General features: G+C 45.2%; 1 protein-coding gene across 2 annotated transcripts in view; it reads right to left on the bottom strand.

Annotated features, from left to right (window-relative positions):
- Positions 1–2489: 2489 nt before the first annotated feature.
- The window catches only part of RIPOR3 (RIPOR family member 3), a 471988-nt gene continuing 453456 nt past the window's right edge, over positions 2490–21021 (bottom strand). For both annotated transcript variants that reach the window (XM_086932462.1, XM_086932461.1), the window contains 3 exons: positions 8112–8202; positions 3123–4493; positions 2490–2983 (listed from right to left, as the gene is read on the bottom strand). In XM_086932462.1, coding sequence (XP_086788588.1) covers positions 4393–4493; positions 8112–8202 — 192 coding nt within the window. In that variant the 3' untranslated portion in view covers positions 2490–2983; positions 3123–4392. The remainder of the gene's footprint in view (positions 2984–3122; positions 4494–8111; positions 8203–21021) is intronic.

The following is a 21021-nucleotide window of genomic DNA, read 5'->3' as shown; positions in this document are numbered from 1 at the left end:
CCCCCAGAGTCCATGGAGACCCGAATCGAGCCCCCAATGCAGACTCCACATGCCTTTTCATGGCGGCATTGCCGCCACGGAAAGGCATTAGGAAAAACCCATCCTAATATGGCTGGCGGTGTCTGACAGACACCGCCACCATAGAAACCCTTTTCTGCCCCGGTAGCTTTCTGTCTGCCGCGGACCCCCCATCCATACTAATATGGCGGGAGGTCATTCCGTGGCGGATGGCGGGCGGTTCGCCCCCGCCAATGCCGGCGGTGGCTATCGCCGGTCTGGCTGGGGCGAACCGCCCGCCATCCTAATGGGCCCCTTAATGTCTCTTATCTCATATCTTGGGGGTTCTTTTTCACCCTGATTTCTCAGTTTTCCCCTTCCATCCTTCTCTCCTTTCTTTCTTTCTCTCTCTTACTGTGGGTCAAAGTCTGATGAAAAATAAGTTCAGATCACTAAAAATGATTGCCGGTGCCCATCGCCTGCAGCGCTAGCACAAATGAAGCACTTGTGACATCTAAAATGTCCATGAGCAATCAGTGATTTAAAAACCGACTTGATGCACATAACAATTGTGCTGAGTCTTGGGTGTGCTTTTGCACCCAATATACATCTATTCGCAAAAACTGGAATATAACATGTGCATAGGTTTGTTGCACACGTTGCATGCATTGTTACCTCAGTACACTGATTTATACGAACAGTTAATACCAGGATGGATATGATTGTAAGTTCCCATACAATACAGGACTAAGGGCCAGATGTACATACCTTTAAGACAGCGATTTCCAAATAGCTTTTTTTCAGAATCGTTACTTGGTAATCGTTATTCTAAATGTATGAAAGTTGTATTTCTTATTTAGAGATTCCTAGTTGGTCGCAAATTGACCTACCTCATTAATGTTAATGAGGTAGGTCGCAATTTGCGACCCATTAGGAATGACAACCATCACAGGGATAGTGTGGACTGTTGAGGTGAGCAGACCACCATGTCTGAGATTGCTTTTTAATATAAAAAAAATATGTTTTTTTAAATCACCCTGTTTTCCTTAAAGAAAAATGTAATGCGTTTAAAACGAAAAATGAAAAATGTAGCTTAATTTTTTTAAGAGTGGTAGGTCGCCCATGGGAGCACTGCCTATTTAAAAAAAATGTTTTTAACAATCTCAAGGGGCAAGAGGTTGGACCCCTTCCCCTTTGAGAATGTTCAAGTGATATTTTTTGCGAATGGGTTACCACTACTGTTCAATTGATGATATAGTATTAATGTTTTGCGACCGGAATATACTAATACACACTACTGGCAATAGGTATTTGGAAGGAACGCTCTAAACGCCCCCTTTCCAAATAATGAATAGCTAATACAAATTGTGGTTTGGGAATCGTATTTTGCTCATTTAAATATGCTTTTTGTGGTCGCAAATGGACCAATTCTGCGACTCTGGCCTTTTGCACCTTTAAAAAAAGTTTTAACATCCGGCCCTAAGTGTTATTAGTTTATTAAAAATCAATCACTAGACTTTTTTTGCTTCTTCCTGTTGCCCCATATATATTGGTCTGCAAAGCCGTGCCTAATTTCAGATTTATTTATTTCACTAGATTTCGTTGAGCCCTACGTCTTTGGAAATCTAAAGCGGGCACATTTAGTATAATATCGCTCTGCAATATCACCTGTTTCCATGAGACAGAAACAAATATGTCAGGATCTTGCTTTTGTACTCACAAGTCAAGGTGAATTGAAAGTGAGTTCACTGTTAACAAATGTATGGTTTACACAACATGTGCCACACAGAGAGTGCCACATCAACTGTTCACCATGTGCATTCTTCTCTGTATGGGTAGCGCCCATGAGCCAAAATACACTACACTATTCCTAGTCATTGGTTCTCTGCTCAATGCAAGCAGGATGTGGGAACCTCAAAGAATAGAAGCTTCAGGATGCATGCACCCAGGGTCTTTCAGTCATAGGTTATCAATGAATGTGGTACTGACGTAGGCAGGTCACTCAGGCATGAAAGTAACAGATAATAAGCAGTGGCGTAGATAGACCTACTGCCACCCGGGGTGAACTTTAACTTTGCCACCTGGTGCAGGTAATAGCGGGGGTGGTGGTGGAAGGGGGCGGGGACGGGTGGCCAACGGATGACTTGTTCTTTGGGGGCAGAAGGATGGTGGTATTCGATAGACACAACTTGCTCACCTTCACTGTACCCAAAAACAGTACCACCCGGGGCGGACCGCCCCCTCATCCCCCCTAACTACGCCACTGATAACAAGAAAGTAACTGAAATCCTATACTAAACTACTCACAGTAGGCAATTTCCCAAAATCTTTCATGAAGGGAATTTTGTTTTCTGCTGTATGCTTTTCTACTTCTTGTCATATTAGAGATATTATAACTCTAGCATCCTTAACAAGTGAACTTGATGCAATGACCTAAAATGTGTATCAAATGACTGATATGTATAAGGAGCTGTAATAGAAATTGGAAAATATTTTCCTAATCAATACACTTTTATTTAACAACAGAGGATATGTTAGTAAAGCTTGCATGATGTAGACGTGCATGGTTTACGTCTTTGCTTTTGTGGAGCATACCAAGAACAGGTCTTGGATAAAATAAAGGCGGAAAGAGGCGGGAAGTCAAAGGGGATGTCTGGGTACAGATGTACTGTGCTGTTTGCAATGCTGTATGCAAGACGAGGTCTCTGCAGAAGAATTTTTTCATAAATGCACATTTTGATAGACAAAGTGTTGTGACTGTCCAATTTAGTAACAATTATTATGCAGTCAAACCACCCAACACCCCTGGGGCAGTATTATGAATATGGGTCACTTTCCTTGTTTGCGCCGCGGCGCACCTTTCAAATGGTGCATCATACACAAATGAGGAAATTGCATCGTATTAGAATGAATGATATGTCCCCAGGGCAGCCGCGAACTTGCTCTGGGCCCTGAACACAGAGCATTCAAATGAAATTGTGAGCAGCTGGCCGCTTCGCTGCTGATGACGAGCTCAGCTCGTCATCAGCTACGGCGCTGCTATGCTGATGACGAGCTGAGCTCGTCACGTAACGCGGCTTTTTCAAAATTGCCGCACACAGCGGGAAAAGCCGCCGCAGCGATGCGGTTAAAAGCTACTCGGTGATTCACTGTGCATGTGGCAACCCACCTGCACTTTTAAGGGGGATTAGAGATCCCTTTGCAAGTGGGTGCAGTAAATGGCTGCACCTGCCTGCAGTGGGATGCCCCTCATGGGACCCCCTTTCTCCGCCCCCAGAGGTTTGCCTTTAGGAGACAGCACTGAAAGTGCACCACCTTTGTGTAATGCACTTTCAGTGCGCCTCTTAAAGGCATGCTTGCCTCTGCACCTAATACGGGATTGGCGCAGAGGCAAAGTGATTCCCTTGTTTGCATGGGGCAAGGCCCCCAAGCAACTGAAGGAATGCCCTCTCATGATAGCGCTGGAGCTACATGTGTGCCGGCGCTATCTGGTTAACAGAAGGGGATGCACACGCGCCTGTGGCCCTTCTGTAATAGCATTGTGCCTTGGGGCGCCCAGAGTCGCACACACACCCTTTGCTCTCCCGAGGCACATTGTATTATGCGGGCCCTGGTGTGCCGATCATGGAGCCAATATTTTAGCCTATAGATCTTTGCTGAGTAGGTTTATGCATTTACGCATAGCAGGGTCTTTCTGGTCACTTACACATGAAAGCTCTGCTTTTATCTGTGGAGGAAGAGCTTCCCATCTTTTAAATCACCTTAGTAGCTAAGTGGATCTGTTCTGATTCTTCTGAAATTTAATTTTTCTATGTTTCCCAGACAGGACCAGAAAGTATACATACCATCACTTGACACCGCCCAGTAAAATGTTGTTTCTATTATCTTCCATTATAGATCTTTTGAAACCCCGTATTACATCATCAGACTAGTCATGAATTCCACAAACAGCACATGCAAATTAACTGTAAAAATGTGTTTCCTTGTGCATTACAATAGGCAGCATACAACGGAATCCATAATTTTGGTTTCAACTCAGGTAACGAGTCTGCGGTCATCGTTGGTCAATCTCTTGCAACCGTCCAAGTAAACCTTAATCTGGGTGCTTTTCTCTGTTACATATTACTATGTTAAGTAAATGTTTATGTTCTTTGTATTTTCTGGATGAGTTTCAGGTGTCTTCTTTGGACAGGTGATAATCTCGGTCAATGCTCAATGCTTTTGACATCTACCCTCCGTTAAGCAAAAGACCAAGGTGTGTTCTTTTCTGATTTAGGCTGGCATGTATGTACATTTGTAAAAACACAAATATATTCCATATACATATTAAGTATACCATAATACAAACACATGTGCGTCCAGATTATAAAATTCTCTGTCCACAGTCGTGGCTATTTAAAAAATGGTTATTTCAATTTCGTCGTCCTGATATAGTGTTCCTTGTAGCTCGCTGCAGAGTTTATCTTTTTTCTCAAAGTTCTGGCGTCGTTTGTTTCCTGCGAACAAATGATAACCGATTAAAACATATTTCCAGCTCATGTCAACTAAATACGATATTTAAAAAACGGAAATATTTCAAATTAAACGTAGTTAATTCAAAGTATTTCTAAAAATTAAGATGAGGCTGTCCTGTGTTACTGTATAGTGACATCTGAAGCGGGCCATGCCTGTTCCATTGTATCTGTACATATCAGATTGAAATGGATATACGATTTTCATAGAAATTGTGCATTAAATAAATAGTTTCTTCCAATGCCTAACTTATTTTAAAAAAAATGTTGGGGCCAAAAGCTTGTCTTTGGAGCCCATTACATGTGCTTCTGATTAACAGGGTTGCTGAATACCAAGCCTGCCTTGTCTTTATCCCACCTTGTGTGTCTGTCTTCCATCATATTACCCTTCCTGGGCCAGATCACAAAACATTTTGAGCCTCATTTACAATGATTTGGCATAGGACAGTGCTGCAAGTGTTTGTACTGCACTGCCGTACACCAAATCAAAAGGTCAGGAATGCACCGTATTTACAAGATATGGAGCATTCCTGTCCTCTCAGCCTGCGCAGCAGACAATATGGTGCCCAGCACCAATGCAGGGTACCCTTGCAGCATGATGCAAGGGTGTCTGCGGTGTTGGCAGGATTGTTTTTGTGCAGGAAGGGATGCCATCCTGCACACAAAAAAATCCATGCCTGCGTTTACCTCTTTCCATGTTTGCTGCAGAATGCAGCACACATAAAAAGAGGACAACAACAAGGAGAAATAAACATATTTCTCCCCATTGCCCCTGCCCTGGGCAGGTGTACAGGTTTGACGATTCCCAGGTTTACAGATCCCTGCAAATCTAGGAATGCGTCAAAACCCATGGGTGCAGCATGGGACCACCCACCGCAATGCCCATGGTATGGCTTCCTGATGCCGGGTAAGGCAACACAGCGACTTGCTCTGGGTTGTCTTACACCATGGCTTTGCATGGCCTCATAGATATGGGTCTGCACTCTGCGCTGCCGGATCATGATAAAAAGTGATGCTTGGTGGCGCAAGGGGCTTGTTATAAGCCCCTTTGACTGATGCTATTACATGTTCATGATGACGTATATGGCAGTGCATGGTGCTCACACCTTTTACTACAGTATTATGAAAGCAGATTTGTGGGGTTGATAATGTGTGAAAAAACAAATGTGCGGAGGGTCAAAAGGGGAAATAATTTATCCACCTGTCAACTCATACCCCTGTACTCAAGATAAACAACACAGAAAGAGAAGACCAGGTCCATAAGTGGTGTGCTGTCCTGAAGGGTGAACGCGGATCACACGGATGCATGTGTGAAAAAAAGTGTATAGAGTCTAACTGGGCTAAGAAAATCCCATCAGACCACCCTCGTGGCGGCATATCATCATATGGGAATAGGCAGTCGTTCCCTGCACCACCCATACCATCGAGTGACGGTGCGGAAATAGAAAGCGGCGCATTTAGCCACAGCCATGCTCAATGTATAGTACAAAAAAAGGTACAAAAAGGAAGCGCAGTGCTACAGAAAAAGTGCTTACTAAAATTGACTACCTAGACTAAAGGAATTGCTTATAGAGGATAGTGTAGGTGTCAAAATTAAAAACACGCCTAGTAGTCGGTAAGTGAGACTACATTATGGCGCTGTGCTGTGTGACAATAATATTTGTGCATATTTGTTATGTGGTATTTGTATATGGTTATATCTTTGTATTAAGTGTTTGTGTTCTTTCTTGCTATGTAATTAAAGATTTCAACACATGCTGCTCTATTTCCAGCCCAAAGCAGCACATTCCTTTAAGGTTCCAGCGACAGCTCAACATTTTAAGACACAAGTCAGCCTCAAATTTGCAATTCCAGCTCTTAATTCATATGACAAAACGTCCTGTCTCTTTTTCTCACTCTTCCAGGTTTTTTCGGCCTTTTTTCACTGTCCATCCTCATTCCTTCTCCCTTTTCTTCTTTTCTCTCTTCCTGAGAGTCAACGTTTTATGGGGACAAATAAGTCCCGATCCCCGAAAATGAGTGCCGGTGTCCACCACCTGCAATCACTGGCACAAATGAAGCACTAACATCTTCTCTACCTACATGATATTTCTAGCTATTTAGGAGGGGTGACAATGATAGGAAACTGTAACCTGCAGTCTCCACTCCTTAAAAGCCATGCACGCAAACAGAAAACCAAGCTTCCTGAAATAGGCTGTTGGCCATGCCTACTCGTCTTTCCTTGCATGATGCAATGAAAGACCTTTACTTATTTCTAGGCTTTGCAATCCATGTCCATAGGTAAGATCCTGTATAGTTAAAAAATCATATTTTTGAAAACTATTACGGTCTTTCTGGATATATGCATAAAAGCATAGGAAATCCTGGCTTCAACCTGGTACAATTACAGGCATTGAAAAGTCTGTAAGGAGGCACATTTATTTCAATGCATCATATAAGGGTCTGGAGAGTAAAGATGGATGCCAGGCCCTGCCTGCACCCAATTTAATTTCCCTTTTGTTAACCACATCCGTGCGGGTAAGATTTACCGCCGGTGCTGAGCCCTAATGAAAACGGGCGTGGTCATGACGGAACGGTTCCGTCATGAGCACAGCTCAACCGATGCTCATGACGGAACCGTACCGTCATGAGCATCGAAGGGGTTAAACAAAATCAGAAAAAGTTACAAATTGTTTTTATGAAGTCATCCAGCCTAATGTTGATTGAATAACTCCTGGAAGTGAGGAGAAGTTATTTTAATGTCGCCAAAAAAGCTGTAAATGCGGGCTCTCTCATAAAGATGGCACTAAACTGCATGACTTTACCTCACTAAGACAGGGGAGCACGCCTGCACTTTTTAAAGCTTGGTGATGAAAGGTAGAACATCTATGCAGACAACTACCAAAGTCATGCAGGGGACCCTTTACGTGGAGAAATCTAGACTGCTGTTTGGTAAGAGAGATCTGTAGCTTGCTACATGGAGTAACATTTCACATCAAAGGTCCTGGCAAGGATGCCCAGCTTGGTGAGTTAGCCAGATGTGCAGGGAAGCACATTTCAACTTCAAGCTCTATATTTGCCAAGAGTAAAACCTTAGCCAAAGTAAGATTTGTGATTTTGGTGGAATCAGTAAAAAATGTAAACATTAATGCGTCTTACATTTCTTAACTGCCATCAAATTTCATAAATATTATCACTAGGTGACCTAAAGTTATATATCGACTACACGTCTTCGTTTACCTATTCCAAAGAACGTTAATACAGGAGTTTTTGTTTCTTTCAGAGTGTTAGCCTTAAAATTAGTCTTTGACAGTACGTCGACCAATGACTATTATTTTAGTGGCAGAGATCTACCAAGACACCAACTTTTAGATATTACCTCTGGAATAGTCTAGAGAAGTAACAAAACATGGTTGATCACCATCTATTTACATCCCTCTCAATTAAAATCCCTAATATGGCAATATATCTTATATACAAAGATCCTATTCCTAAATGTTGAACTTTTCTTTCTGGATAATGTTCCAAGATCAAATGAGCAAACTGGTCACAATTCTCATAATTCTCATGCAGTACCTTCCTACAACTTAGTTAAGATATTTGATTCCAAGTGAGGTTGTTTACCGAATGCCATGACAGTCCCTCTTGCAGTATTCCGCACTTCCTCGACTTCGGACTGACAGAGGCAGGCAATTTGTTCAATGCTTTCTTTCACCTGTTTTGTAAATAAAAAAGACTTCTATTAGAGATAAGTCGATTTTGCTTTTTTATCATGACATGACAGGAGTTTACTTGAACCTAGAAAATATGATAAGTAGTTTGAAGCCCACTGTTGTCTAGTAGTTTTGAAGAAGATATAGCTTTGTGTTTTCTTGGGTAATCTAAACAAAGTCTACTGTGTCAAAACATAATCATTAAAAAAAAAATTACATTGCCATTAGATTGCTTATTGCATTTATTCTATGCATCACAATCAATTGACTCTTGAGTATCTGAGCTGACTAAGACACACTATCTGCCAATTTTATCCTCTAGTAATCAAACTCAGTAACTTTTTTTTAAAGATGTATCATTTAAGAATAAACTACCTGGAAAAGATCTTTGTTGGGTAAGAGTCGTACATTTAGGGAAATATTTATCAAAGAGTTGCATCGCCCTGACACCACACAATGGGGTGCAAGAGTGACGCAACTGTTAAGTTAGATTTATCAAGCCACGCAAGCCCACCTTGTTTGGTTCTGAGTGGCTTGATAAATCTTGAGCATGGGTACTCACAAACTTTCTCTCGGGGGCCGAATTTACAGTGTGGTTTGTGGCCGAGGGCCGCACCGGTGGAGGCGGGCCAGTGGGTGAGGGGCTAGAGATAAAAAAACTGTGACCATGAAGTTGAACACAGGCCCCTGCAGCGGACGCCTTCATCCACTGAGCCAACAGACCCAGCATACACACACACATCTCTCTTTCTCTCTCTCTCTCTTTCTCTCCCTCCCTCTCCCTTCCTCTATCTCTCTCTCTCGTCCCCTCCTTCCCTCTCTCTCTGTCTCACTCAGTCTCCCTCTGCCTCACTCACTCTGTCTCCCTCTGTCTCTCTCTGTCTCACCTCTCTTTCCTCCCCTCTCTCCCTCCATCTGTCTCCCTCTATCTGTGTCCTAATGCCTGTCACCCTCCCTCTGTCTGTATCTCTCCCTCTGTTTGTCTCCCTCTGTCTGTCTTCCTCCCTCTGTCTCCCTACCTCTGTCTGTCACACTCCCTCCCTCTGTCTGGCTCCCTCCCTCTGTCTGTCTCCCTCCCTCTGTCTGTCTCCCTCCCTCTGTCTGTCTCCCTCTCTCCCTCTATCTGTCTCCCTCCCTCTGTCTGTCTCGCTCTCTCCCTCTGTCTGTCTCCCACTGTCTGTCTCCCTCTGTCTCCCTCCCTCCCTCTGTCTCCCTCCCACCTCACCCGGGCTCTCACTCCCTGCGGCCCTCCCACCTCCCTCATCCGGGCTCTCACTCCCTGCTGCCTTCTGTCACCTCACCCAGCTCTCACTCTCTGCTGCCCTCCCACCTCACCCGGGCTCTCGCTCACTGCCGCCCTCCCACCTCCCTCACCCGGGCTCTCACTCCCTGCTGCCCTCCCACCTCACTGGGCTCTCACTCCCTGCTCTGCCCTCCCACCTCATCCGGGCTCTCACTCACTGCTGCCCTCCCACCTCACCCGGGCTCTCGCTCCCTGCTGCCCTCCCACCTCCCTCACCTGGGCTCTCACTCCCTGCTCCGCCCTCCTACCTCACCGGGCTCTCACCCCCTGTTCTGCCCTCCCATCTCACCCGGGCTCTCACTCCCTGCTCTGCCCTCCCACCTCCCTCACTCGGGCTCTCACTCCCTGCTCTGCCCTCCCACCTCACCGGGCTCTCACTCCCTGCTCTGCCCTCCCACCTCACCGGGCTCTCACTCCCTGCTGCCCTCCCACCTCACCGGGCTCTCACTCCCTGCTGCCCTCCCACCTCACCGGGCTCTCACTCCCTGCTCTGCCCTCCCACCTCACTGGGCTCTCACTCCCTGCTCTGCCCTCTCACCTCACCGGGCTCTCACTCCCTGCTGCCCTCCCACCTCACCGGGCTCTCACTCCCTGCTGCCCTCCCACCTCACTGGACTCTCACTCCCTGCTCTGCCCTCCCACCTCACTGGGCTCTCACTCCCTGCTCTGCCCTCTCACCTCACTGGGATCTCAGTCCCTGCTCTGCCCTCCCACCTCACCGAGCTCTCACTACCTGCTGCCCTCCCACCTCACTGGGCTCTCACTCCCTGCTCTGCCCTCCCACCTCACCGGGCTCTCACTCCCTGCTCTGCCCTCTCACCTCACTGGGATCTCAGTCCCTGCTGTCCTCTCCCCCCTCCCCCTGTGTGTGTCTGCCCGGGCTGACACAGCTTCCCAGGCACACACGCAGCCGCACCACAGTACTTCACAGGTCTTCAAAAGACCATTTGTGTGTTAATGAGGCTTTGTTCACCTCTTAGCGCCCCTGCAGCTCCACTCTGACTGTGGCTGGAATCGCCCGGCCCCACAGAGAGGTCTCTCTGATTCCACACTGCTGCGACTGGCGGTGTTTGCTGAAGCTTAAAAAACAGAACCCAGGTGCGATGTCTATAAGGTCCGCGGGCCACCAAGGAAGGCTTGCCGGCCCGCTACAGGCCCGCGGGCCGTACTTTGAGTACCCGTGATCTAAAGTAACGTTGAGTTACTCAGCCCCAGGGAGGTGTTCCATGGGTGGAGTGTGGGTGTTCTGACGAATCCACCCACGGATTTTAATGCATTCCCAGATTTTCCATTGCTGGTATACCTGGGAATGCGTCAAAATGCTACACCTCCCCAGGTGAAGCATTACAAATACAAATATCTTTATTTCTCCTCATTTTTTTTCTGTTTCCATTTGTGCTGCATTCTGAAGCACACAAAGAAAGAGGAAAATGCCTCAGGAGATTGTGTTTGTGCAGGAAGGTGTCCCTTCCTGCACAAAAACAAACCTGCTTACAACCAGGCACCCTTGCAGCATGGTGCAAGGGTGCCTGTGTTGGAGCTAGGCAGCACATTGCGCGCCAGCACGGGCAAATGACAAGAATGTATCATATGATGTCAAATATGGTGCATTCCTGCCCTTTTCCTATCACACAGCTTCAAGGTGGTTTGCTGTGCAGTGTGGTTTTTTAATAAATATGCCCCCAAGTCTTTGAGGCGTTAATTTCAAGTAATTTACAAAAATCTAAAAATCGGGTAACAAGAAGTTGGAGAACCATAGAGGCTTTAAAGATCAAGAAAGTGCCATCAGTAAATGGAAGGTCACACATCTTCTGCCCAACTAAAGTAGGTGTATCATTGTGGCAGCTATAAAGATAATCATTAGCTTCATTGACAACTAATGTAAGACGTGCCGGTGGTAAAACATATCCCTGCCAAACCTTCTTATAGACCATGATAGAATTAGTGGTTATCCATTTTGCTCCATCAAACCTTAGCAACATATTGGACTAAAGGCAGACAACAAGAGAAAGTAGAGTCTCTGATATACCCATATCAGCAATGGCCCAACAAACTGAGAGAAATATCAAAAGCCGAATGTAGAAACAAACACTACATAAAGTGTTTCTCTTTTCAACACTACTATTTTTCAACACTGCAAATAAAGTATCAAAGTAACAAGAAAGTGAAAGGCCTGGCTAGAAGTACCAATCTTGGACCTAAACCTCGCCTTTAAAAGAGAATGAATGTTGGTCTAATCCAGCCAGATCTTCAACTTGTCTAACACCATTTTACAAATTTGTTTTTTTTTTAGATACTATCAATTAAACTTATGATATTATAACTAACAGGGTTATAATGTGGATTTTTTCATTTCTATGAATTGTTATTCCTTCCTAATCTATGCGTACAGAATAGTGACTTCTTGAGCTATAGCATAGGAGATTGGTTGGATTTAAAGATCATAGATATAGGGTTATTTTAAAGCAAGTTTGAAGGTATTTTATGTAGACCAGGTACTTTTCCAGTTTTGTGACTCAAAATAGAAGCAAGAAGACATTTACAGGAGGACCAAGCACAGCAATCATATGAGATCTAAGAGAGCCAGAAAATTACGTACCATATACAATAGCATTATCCTGAGTATGTAAAGAGGTGAAATGCTGCATTCAAACTTTATGTTTTATAAATATTTCAGGTTTACAAATAGTCACTGGCCTTCCATGAGCAACAATATGCAAAGAGGGTGGGGAATTTTTCTTCTTGGTTGCTGTCAGCAAATTAGACCACTGCTGCTGCTCCGAACTCACCTAATTCTGTTTCGAAATCATTCTTTAAAATTGCTATGTGCTACATATTTCAGTCTTTTTTTTTTTTAAGTCCCGCTGCAAATTAAACTTAGCTCTATGCAAACACTAAAATAACACAGATTATGTTTATGTGTTAACCTGCTGGGATAATTTAGTTCCATTTTTAAAACTGTAGCCATTGATGTAAATATTTCCACGTGATTCAAAACCTAGGAGTGGGCATCATTGTTTGAAGAATCCAAAGCCTCTTGACAAGGTACAATAGTACCACAGATTGAAAGAAGCGAGTACTTAAGTATCTAACCCATCTATGGTTGTTAGCTAGGGAGATGCCTTCAGAGTTTGAAGAGTGTCATTTGCGAAAAACCTATGACTTTGTGATAAAAAATTACTTTTAGAATCAAGGACAGTCGGTCATGATCGCTCTCTTATCTTTCAATTATTATCATATCAATAAAACGATTCCCAATCCAATTAAACGATTCCCAATCCATTCATGGAGAAAAATATATTCTACATCTACAGCTAACTGTAAAGCCATTGCATTCCATCGTTTTAGTGAATCTGGTGAAAGTTTGGGGATGCCACATTACTTCTCGTCCCCCTCCACCAAATTCCCCAAATTACTAATGAGCTCATATGTGGTATTAAAATCCACAGCTGCCGCTGGGATAAACAATGGGTTATACTCAGTAAATATTATATCTAGCAGATGTAAAGTATCAGATTCTTTATTTTTCATGTTGGCTCATTTATAGATTACATGAAATATAGTAATGGAGACCCTAGACAATCATTTCAAAGTCAAAGACAATAAATCCAAAGAACGTCTGTCAACCATGTTGATGTCACAGTCAAAAGAAACCTTGGTCATTACAACCCCCACTATACTATGATTTTTGTGTGCCCCAGAGGCAAATGTACTATGGCAAACAACATTAATTTTCTGGGAGGTTATTATTTCACATAAGAGGTGGCAACCTCTTTAGAATTTCTTCTATTGTGCAGGCGGTATAGTTTCTAGTTCCTCTGTAAGCTCAACTATTTCGTTTAAAGTGATATTTTCAGAAGCATGCTTAGTGATATGTTTATCCTAAGTGATCAACTGCAGTTACACCACAGAGTTCTAAAGAACAACCAGAATGCTAACATGTTGTATTCAAAGTGAGGCACATCTAAACACCATTTTACCTCGCATATGATGTGTTAAATGACATTATTGATGTCATCATTCATTTAGGTACAATATTCCTCAAAGTTTTTAACGAGTACCCTGGTCCCCAAGGGAATATGTGAGGTCAAAAAGCAGTCCATGATGGAGGCGCAAGTTATAGTAAATTGTCTAATCATTAACTGGTGTATTTCTGTGTTTTTTTGAGTTTTTTAACATTGGTTCCTACTAACTAGTAGTTTCAACACTCCTAACTATACCATTACTTTAACCTTTATTTTTGTTTTTCAATTGAGGCACTTTACAGCTTATCATACCTCTGAGGCATGCTTGGCTGGCTTGAGAGCCGCACTTATTTTTAGGGCCCATGCCCTAGGCAGCATGACCAATAGTACATTAAGATGTCAAACTTCTGCGATACAGCTGGCTTTTTTGAAAGCCACACTTTGATCAGGACCTCCACATTCTATTTAGTGAGGCAAAACGAATTAATCGGGAAAGGAAGCCCACCTCTCACAAGCTGCCTAGAAAGCAATTTGAGATTATCTGAGCCAAACAATAACATTTGAGCTCAATTGCCCCAAAACATTGGGTAAAAAAACAACAGGTTGATTTGGTGATTCAAACAATTTACGGATTTTGTTAAAGGCACATATTATTTTTCTAAATATTGAAAGCAGCTCCCTTATTGTCTTTGATTTGATCTTCTCTGTTCCACAGATCACTAGTCAAATAAAATGAGCAAGCATAGCTTTCCCTCAAATTTAAAAGATTACTCAATCTATCAGAAGAGGGGTTACTCAAGAGCATATAATCAGACCTTAAGTATCAATTATAATTAATAATCGCAAGGTCATAAAAAGAATCAGAAAACATTTTGAGTCTGTAGTCATCAAATAACAGGCACTGCACCAATCTGATTTTGTTGGACATACATCATACCGGCTTTACATATCTCATACCACTAGGAATAATGGTCTAAAAATGAGCAAGGTTGATCATTAGAATATCAGTGTGAAATATGTCCTAAATTGATTATAGCTGCAAACATCAGCAGTTTATTTTTTGAGAGAAGCAGTGGATGCTTTCCAAAACACAAACATGTATAGCATAGGACAGCTGCAAAACAAGTTTTCCTCATACATAGAATTCACCAAAGTTAGCAAAGTGCTATGTTCAGTGATGCACATATGCTCAGCACAAACAGCAACAGCGAAAGTTTATATAACACACAGAACCAGTGCAGACTGCAAGAGTTTTAGCTACACAGAACATCGTTCCTCAAGCACACACAGAATGTTTGGCACGGGCAATATCACACAAAATGTAACACACATAGTATGGCCAGCAAGTAAGCAAGCTTCCCTGACACACGAAGAACCTGGTCAGCAGCGTTGTGAATCCAGAATGTATTGCTAATATACTGTTGTTGGATAAGAGTGCGTTTAAAAAAAAAAAAGGTAATCGTGTTATTCTAACAAAATCATGAAATAAAGTTCTCTGAAGTGATCAGTAGGCATGGGTTTTGTGCAAGGCATAAATATGGGTTGCTTGGGAGCCATGCTGCTTTTCTTTAGCAAAGTCTAGCTAATAAAACAAAGTTGCATAATTAGAAAGAGCACTGTATCACATGCAGTGTTCATTTTGGCCTTGAACATGCCACTGCCCTTCTTCTCAAGACACAATTCAAATGATTAAAACTCAAACTATATTTTTAATTTTGTGCATCTTGGCAGCAGAAAGTTTGAGATAATTAACAATGTAATTTTACCAGCGATCTCAAGGAAATGAAGTCTCTAATAACGCACAAACAGAATCTTTCGCACATAATGCAATAAAATAGAAAAAAAAAATTTAGGTTTCGCCTGGCTAGCTGCGCAGCAGCGTTCGCGCAGGCGAAAAACTTATATTCCTACAATATGGGGCTTTGTCCCGCCTCTGTCTTCCATTGGCTAGCTCCATAAATGGAGGCTAGCCATTGGAAGACATGGTTGTAGATCACTCTTTCCCGGTCAGGACGCGATTCGGGGGCGTTTCCGTGTCTTTTTTTAAGTCCCGCCCCCCACACCTTCCCTCTCGCCGTCCCGTTGTCCGTGCCTTCTTGAAGTTCTCCCTCGCGCCCGCCCACTGCGATAAAAGCTAATTAAGCAGGATATCGCCCAGTAATTTGTGTCCGTTTGAGGCGGCATCCGTCTGGTTCTTTTGCAGGTGGTTGCTGCATTAGGTTGAAAAAGCCATGAGTACTTTACGAGGTCGGTATCTTTGCCGACTCCTGGTGGTTTTCTTCCAGGCTCATGATCTGAAGTTGGAAGGTATGATGTTCATTTTCAGGTTCCTTCTGCCTTGCTAGTGAAGCTACAGAAGAGCTGGGGTGGGGTTGTGGTGAGGGCCGCCGCGCCCGTCTGAGGCCAGCTGCGGTGACTGACACAGAGGCAGCTTGAGTCGGCCGCGTGTGGTCTGCTGCTGCCCAGTTCACCGTCCCTGGGCCCTCGCGGTGCGGCCTGTGCCGGGTCGGCCAAAGCCTGCCCACTCGGCGGCAGACCACCTTAAGGTTCAAACTCGCCTGCTGGCAGGAGCGCTCCCTCACCCCCGCCACCTGACAGGCTCGGGCATGGCCTCACGCCCCCGGGGACGGAGCCGGGGACACAAGGGCCCCGCTTGCTCCATCTCCTCCGGACCGACCGTCCTGCCGGCTAGTGCGGTTTTCAGATTTATTTATGCACACACGGATATTTCGAAAGCCTTCTCTAATCAGATCCTGCTGCAGGAAGGCTGCGGTTACTTTCTGCTGCAGGCAGCCTTGCAAAACCACATTCGATGAGTCTGTGCGAGCCAGCGACACTTTCAGATCTTCCCCAACTCTCTCCTCTCCTCCTCAGCTTCACACCCCCGGGTCTCTCGGCGCTGCTTGGCACAACACATGGAATGTCACCACTCATCCCTTTCGATGCTTCCAGGAGCTGCAGTGAGTGCAGCCACCGCTGTCAGCCTCACTGTACCTCATACTCTGAGAGTCTTCCCTCTCACTTCGAGGATGTGGTATTAGGGTCCAAACTTAAGCCACCCTGCCTTTGAAACTGTTTTTCATTCTTGTTTGGGCTCATCTCACAGAAGCCTAAAATGGGGGCGACGTTGAGTGTCGTGCATTTTGTTCGCCTGGACGACCCTCGGATTCTTAGTTTTATCTTTACCAAAGCCATTTCCTACCCTGTTATAGTTGTACATGTCACTGGTATCGCCACCATTCTTGCGCCTCCTGCCACCTTTACACTGTGCCACTAGCCTCTCATCCTCCTTTCCCGCTCATTCTTCCTCCGCTACTCTTTGCTTTCCCCTGAACAATGTGTGTCTCTTTCACTCTCGAACATCTTCTCTCCTGCCCTCTCCGCCCCTCTCCAGACTCTGCCTCTTTCCTCTCACCCCCACACCCATCCCATCCGTTTGTTCCCTGATTTTCTGTCCCTCTTCCCTTGCTCTTGTGTTTTTGTTTTCTCTCTTCCCCTTTGGTAATTTTTGCCCCCGTTCCTAGAGTCTCCGTAGTGGTTGAGGATTATGGATACTATTGCCTTAACATAGGCAGACTGTCGGATACAAATTAGGAGTAGCCCTTTTAAAAGCGACTTGACCTTTTTTGATCTGTTTGATAAGTAGAGCCCAATAAATTGGTTGCAATAAATATGGCTCCAAATGAATTTTCCCTAGAAAAGCCTAGAACACTGCAACTACATAACGATGGATGACTCGTGGTCCACTAAATTAAGCAGCTAGGAAAAGCGAATGATGTGGCAAGAAAGGCAAAATTTGCAGCATATTCGGTTAAAGGGAATTTATGTACCCCGTTCTGTAGTATTATCATCTAGTGGTTGTTGTATTTTAACACAGTGATTCAAAAATATGAACCCTAAAAATATATATAAAAAAATTCTTACGAGGAAAATGTAAATATATTAACTACAGTGAAAAATATTTGCAATTAGTGTTATTCTCGCATGAAAGCCAGGAACGCAAGTTTATGATCCCTGTTCTTTCCACCTTCATCTAGAGAGTAATAGCCTGAGAGTAACATCTTGGGTGGAACATCTGCAGTGTTGCATTCAGCAGGAAAACAAGCCTACATGTACTTTGTCTTGCATTGAAATGTGTCTGTCTTATTCTGCGTTTTCACTCTTTAAGTCTGGGTTGGAAACAACTTTATATTTTTCTCAACCCAGTTGTTTAAAAAAATCATAACCTACGGAGATGCAAACAAATACACAGGGGCTGTGGGTCAGACCTCTTCATCCCCGAGTCTGTTAAATTGTCATTATTTTTTTTTTCTTTCATCCACCACTGCATAAATCATGTGGTACTGGTTATAGCCCACTTCCACTTTTATACATTTTTAGGTCTCTCCTGCGTAGACAGTGTATTCTGTCGGTTTGCGAAAGACCTATTGTGAAGGTTGATTGGGGTGAGAGTCCACCTTTTGCTTGCCATTAGCCAGTTTTATTGTTACTCTCATTTGCTTACTTATTTGTAAGCTTATGTGTTTTTCTTCCTCTTCATGTGTTTATTCCACCTCTGGAGGGTGGCCTCATTACTTGCGTCCTTCTACTTCTTATATTTCAGGCACTACTTTTTTTCTCTTTGTTGAAGCAATCCATGAGGGTAGCTATGTTTTCCACCCCCTTTGCTGCACTCGTGTTGCTTTCTCTGTTCCATGTTGCACTCTCCCTTGTGTGCTTCTCCACCAGTGTTTTCTTGTCCGTTTATCTCACACTTTAATACTCACACTTTACCACTCCCACTTACTTACTCACTCTTTACTACTCGTTCCTTACAAATTACACTACACTACTCACACTTTAGAACTTTCACTTACCTACTTACACTTTACTAATAACTATATAATACTCGCTCAACTACTCACTCTACTACTCTATACCTCTAAGCAACCATACTAACTCTACTACTCATTCTATACTACTTACTCTATTTAACACTTTCTACTAATCTAATCACACTCTACTAATAACTCTCTACTATCTACTACTCCATATCTAGAACTATAACTCTATACTAATTCTAATAATCAATAATACCAAATACAATAAGACTCTCTAATACTCTCTACTACTCACTACACTACTCTTTACTTCTGTAGTAGGGGATCTCTGTGTATAGTCATAATCTAGTGAATAGTCCCGCCCATGTGCGTGGACCCCGGAGCAATCAAAAATAATCTCTAAAGTGTCGAAAAAATGCAGAACTGCATAGACACTTAAGAGAGAATTGAAAGACATATAATGCAGCCCATAAAAGGCTACACTGTCCAGTACTTCAGCTAGAAATTCCACCAAAAATCCACAAAAACAGCAAAGCCTGTCCAGATTTCCATTGTCTTCAGTACAAACCCCTCTGGAATATAGAGAGGAAGACATGGACAGACAAGCCCCACAGGCTGCCATTATGTGTCTCAGAAGAGGGTACTGTGCCTTTAAGAGAACTTTCCAGAACTTCACAGTATCCCAGAATGCCCTGCAGGTCTCTCATACTTTCAGTTCTTTTTTCCGGCTCCTGCAAGCAGGACCCTGGAGCATCGAGCTCTCCCTTTTCAAGGGTTTTGTTGGTGTTTTTTGCACTAAACTCGATTTTGTGTACTTTTTAAGTACTTTAAAGCTTTCTTCTTGGTTTCTTGCACCCCTTGGTCGTCCATAATGCCTGCATTATTCGACAAATGCCCGGAGTGCTCCAGGAAGAAGGCCAAGTCAGACCCCCATGAGGTCTGTATCCTCTGCCTTCCCTCTTCCCACATCCCTGAGGAGTGTGAGATCTGCCAAGGTTTCACTGGCAGGACCCTGAAGGACAGACTGAAGATCAGGCTTCAGGGACTAGAAGAAAGAAGACAGAAGACGCAAGGTGGGTCTGGAGGGGCTTCATCTGCCCATGCTGAGGCCCCTGGGGGGCTCCCCGGGGGCAGGAAGCCCAGCACACGTCCCCATTCTCCGTCTGGGTCGGTGGCACCCACCAAGGCGTCGAGGGGGAAGTCCAAGGCCGGCTCCCCGTCTCCCCAGGGCTCTGGGTCGAGGAAACGTCGCCCGTCGACGTCGAGGGACCTGCATAGGCCGCCGTCGAACACAGAGACATTGTCATCGTCGCTGTCTTCGGCGTCGACGTCGAGCTCTCGGCGTCGACAGGCCCGGCGTCGACGCTCGCCGCCGAGGCGATACCGTTGATCGCCGTCGAGACGCAAGGCTTCATCGTCGTCGAGCCCGCCGTCGACGCGGAAGCAGTCGCCGGCGAGACGGAAGCGTTCGCCGTCGAGGCGAAGGAGGTCGCCGTCGAGGTTGACGTCGAGACACTCCAAGACGACGTCGAGGCGATCGCCGTCGAGGCGCAAGAGATCGCCGTCAAGACGCAGAGGATCGTCGTCGAGATGATCCGGATCGACGTCGAGACATGGCAGCCGTTCGACACCGAAGAGGAGGAGACGGTCGACGCCGAAGGGACGCTCGACGTCGAGGGGCCGACGGTCGACGCCTGAACACCGGTCAGCAGCGTCGAGGGATCGTACTACGCGGCCTAGGGCTGTGGGGGGCTCCCCTCAGCCCGGGAAGGATGGTGGGTCACCGGGATCGGTGTACTCGGAGGTGTATACTCCAAAGAAGTTTGTTCCACCTCCTCCTCCGTTACCTAGAGGCCCGCGTCCGAGGACTCCTACCCCTCCTCCGTTGCCTCCTCTGCCTGAAAAGCCTCCACCGGTTCCACCGAGGTCGGTCTCGTTGCCCGGGCTCCCGACCCCTCCCAAGAAGACTCCTAAATCTAAGGAACCACGTAAGCCCAAGTCGGCCACCCCGGCCCAAGAGATCAAAGTCTCGCTCCAGACGGAGAGAACGATCGAGGAGCAGGCACAGGTCCTCCACCCGTTCCAGACGGCACCATAGGAGACATAGGTCCAGGACCGATACGTCTTCTAGGACCCGCTCCTATTCCCCTACTTTGTCCGATTCCCCGGAGACTAGGGTGTCTCCTATCGATGACATCGGTACATTCCAGGAGGTTCTCCTGAGGGGGGCTGCGAAGTTGGGTATCAAGGTGATGGCTCCTACACCGACGACGCCAGTGATATTCGAGACTTTGCACAAGAAGCACCTGTCTCGCCCTCTGTTGCCTTTGGTTCCGGGACTGGTTGAACCGGCACAGGAGCTGTTTCTTACACCTGCGGCGGTGAAGGCTGCCCCGTCCAGACTTTTGAAAAAATACAGGGCACCGGACTCGGACTCTGCCTTCCTGAGGATGGACCCAGTCCCCGACTCAGTGATAGTGACGGCTGCCAGAAAACAACATTCTACCTCCCCGTCCTCCACCGTGCCTCCGGACAAGGAGAGCCGCTGGATTGATTCGGCGGGAAGGAAGGCATGTGGGACTTCTTCCACAACAATGAAGGCTTCCAGCGACTCGGCATTACTGGGACGATATGACCGTGCGCTTTGGGATTCCATGGAGCAGTTCGCGGACCTTGTGCCGCGTGACAGGAGGGAGGACTTCATGGAAATCGTCAAGGAGGGGATGCTGGTCT

Source organism: Lissotriton vulgaris, chromosome 7 (assembly GCF_964263255.1).
Source record: "Lissotriton vulgaris chromosome 7, aLisVul1.2, whole genome shotgun sequence".
Lineage (NCBI taxonomy): Eukaryota > Metazoa > Chordata > Amphibia > Caudata > Salamandridae > Lissotriton > Lissotriton vulgaris.
The sequence above is the reverse complement of the archived record's forward strand: the minus strand, read 5'-3'. Positions and strand labels throughout refer to the sequence as shown.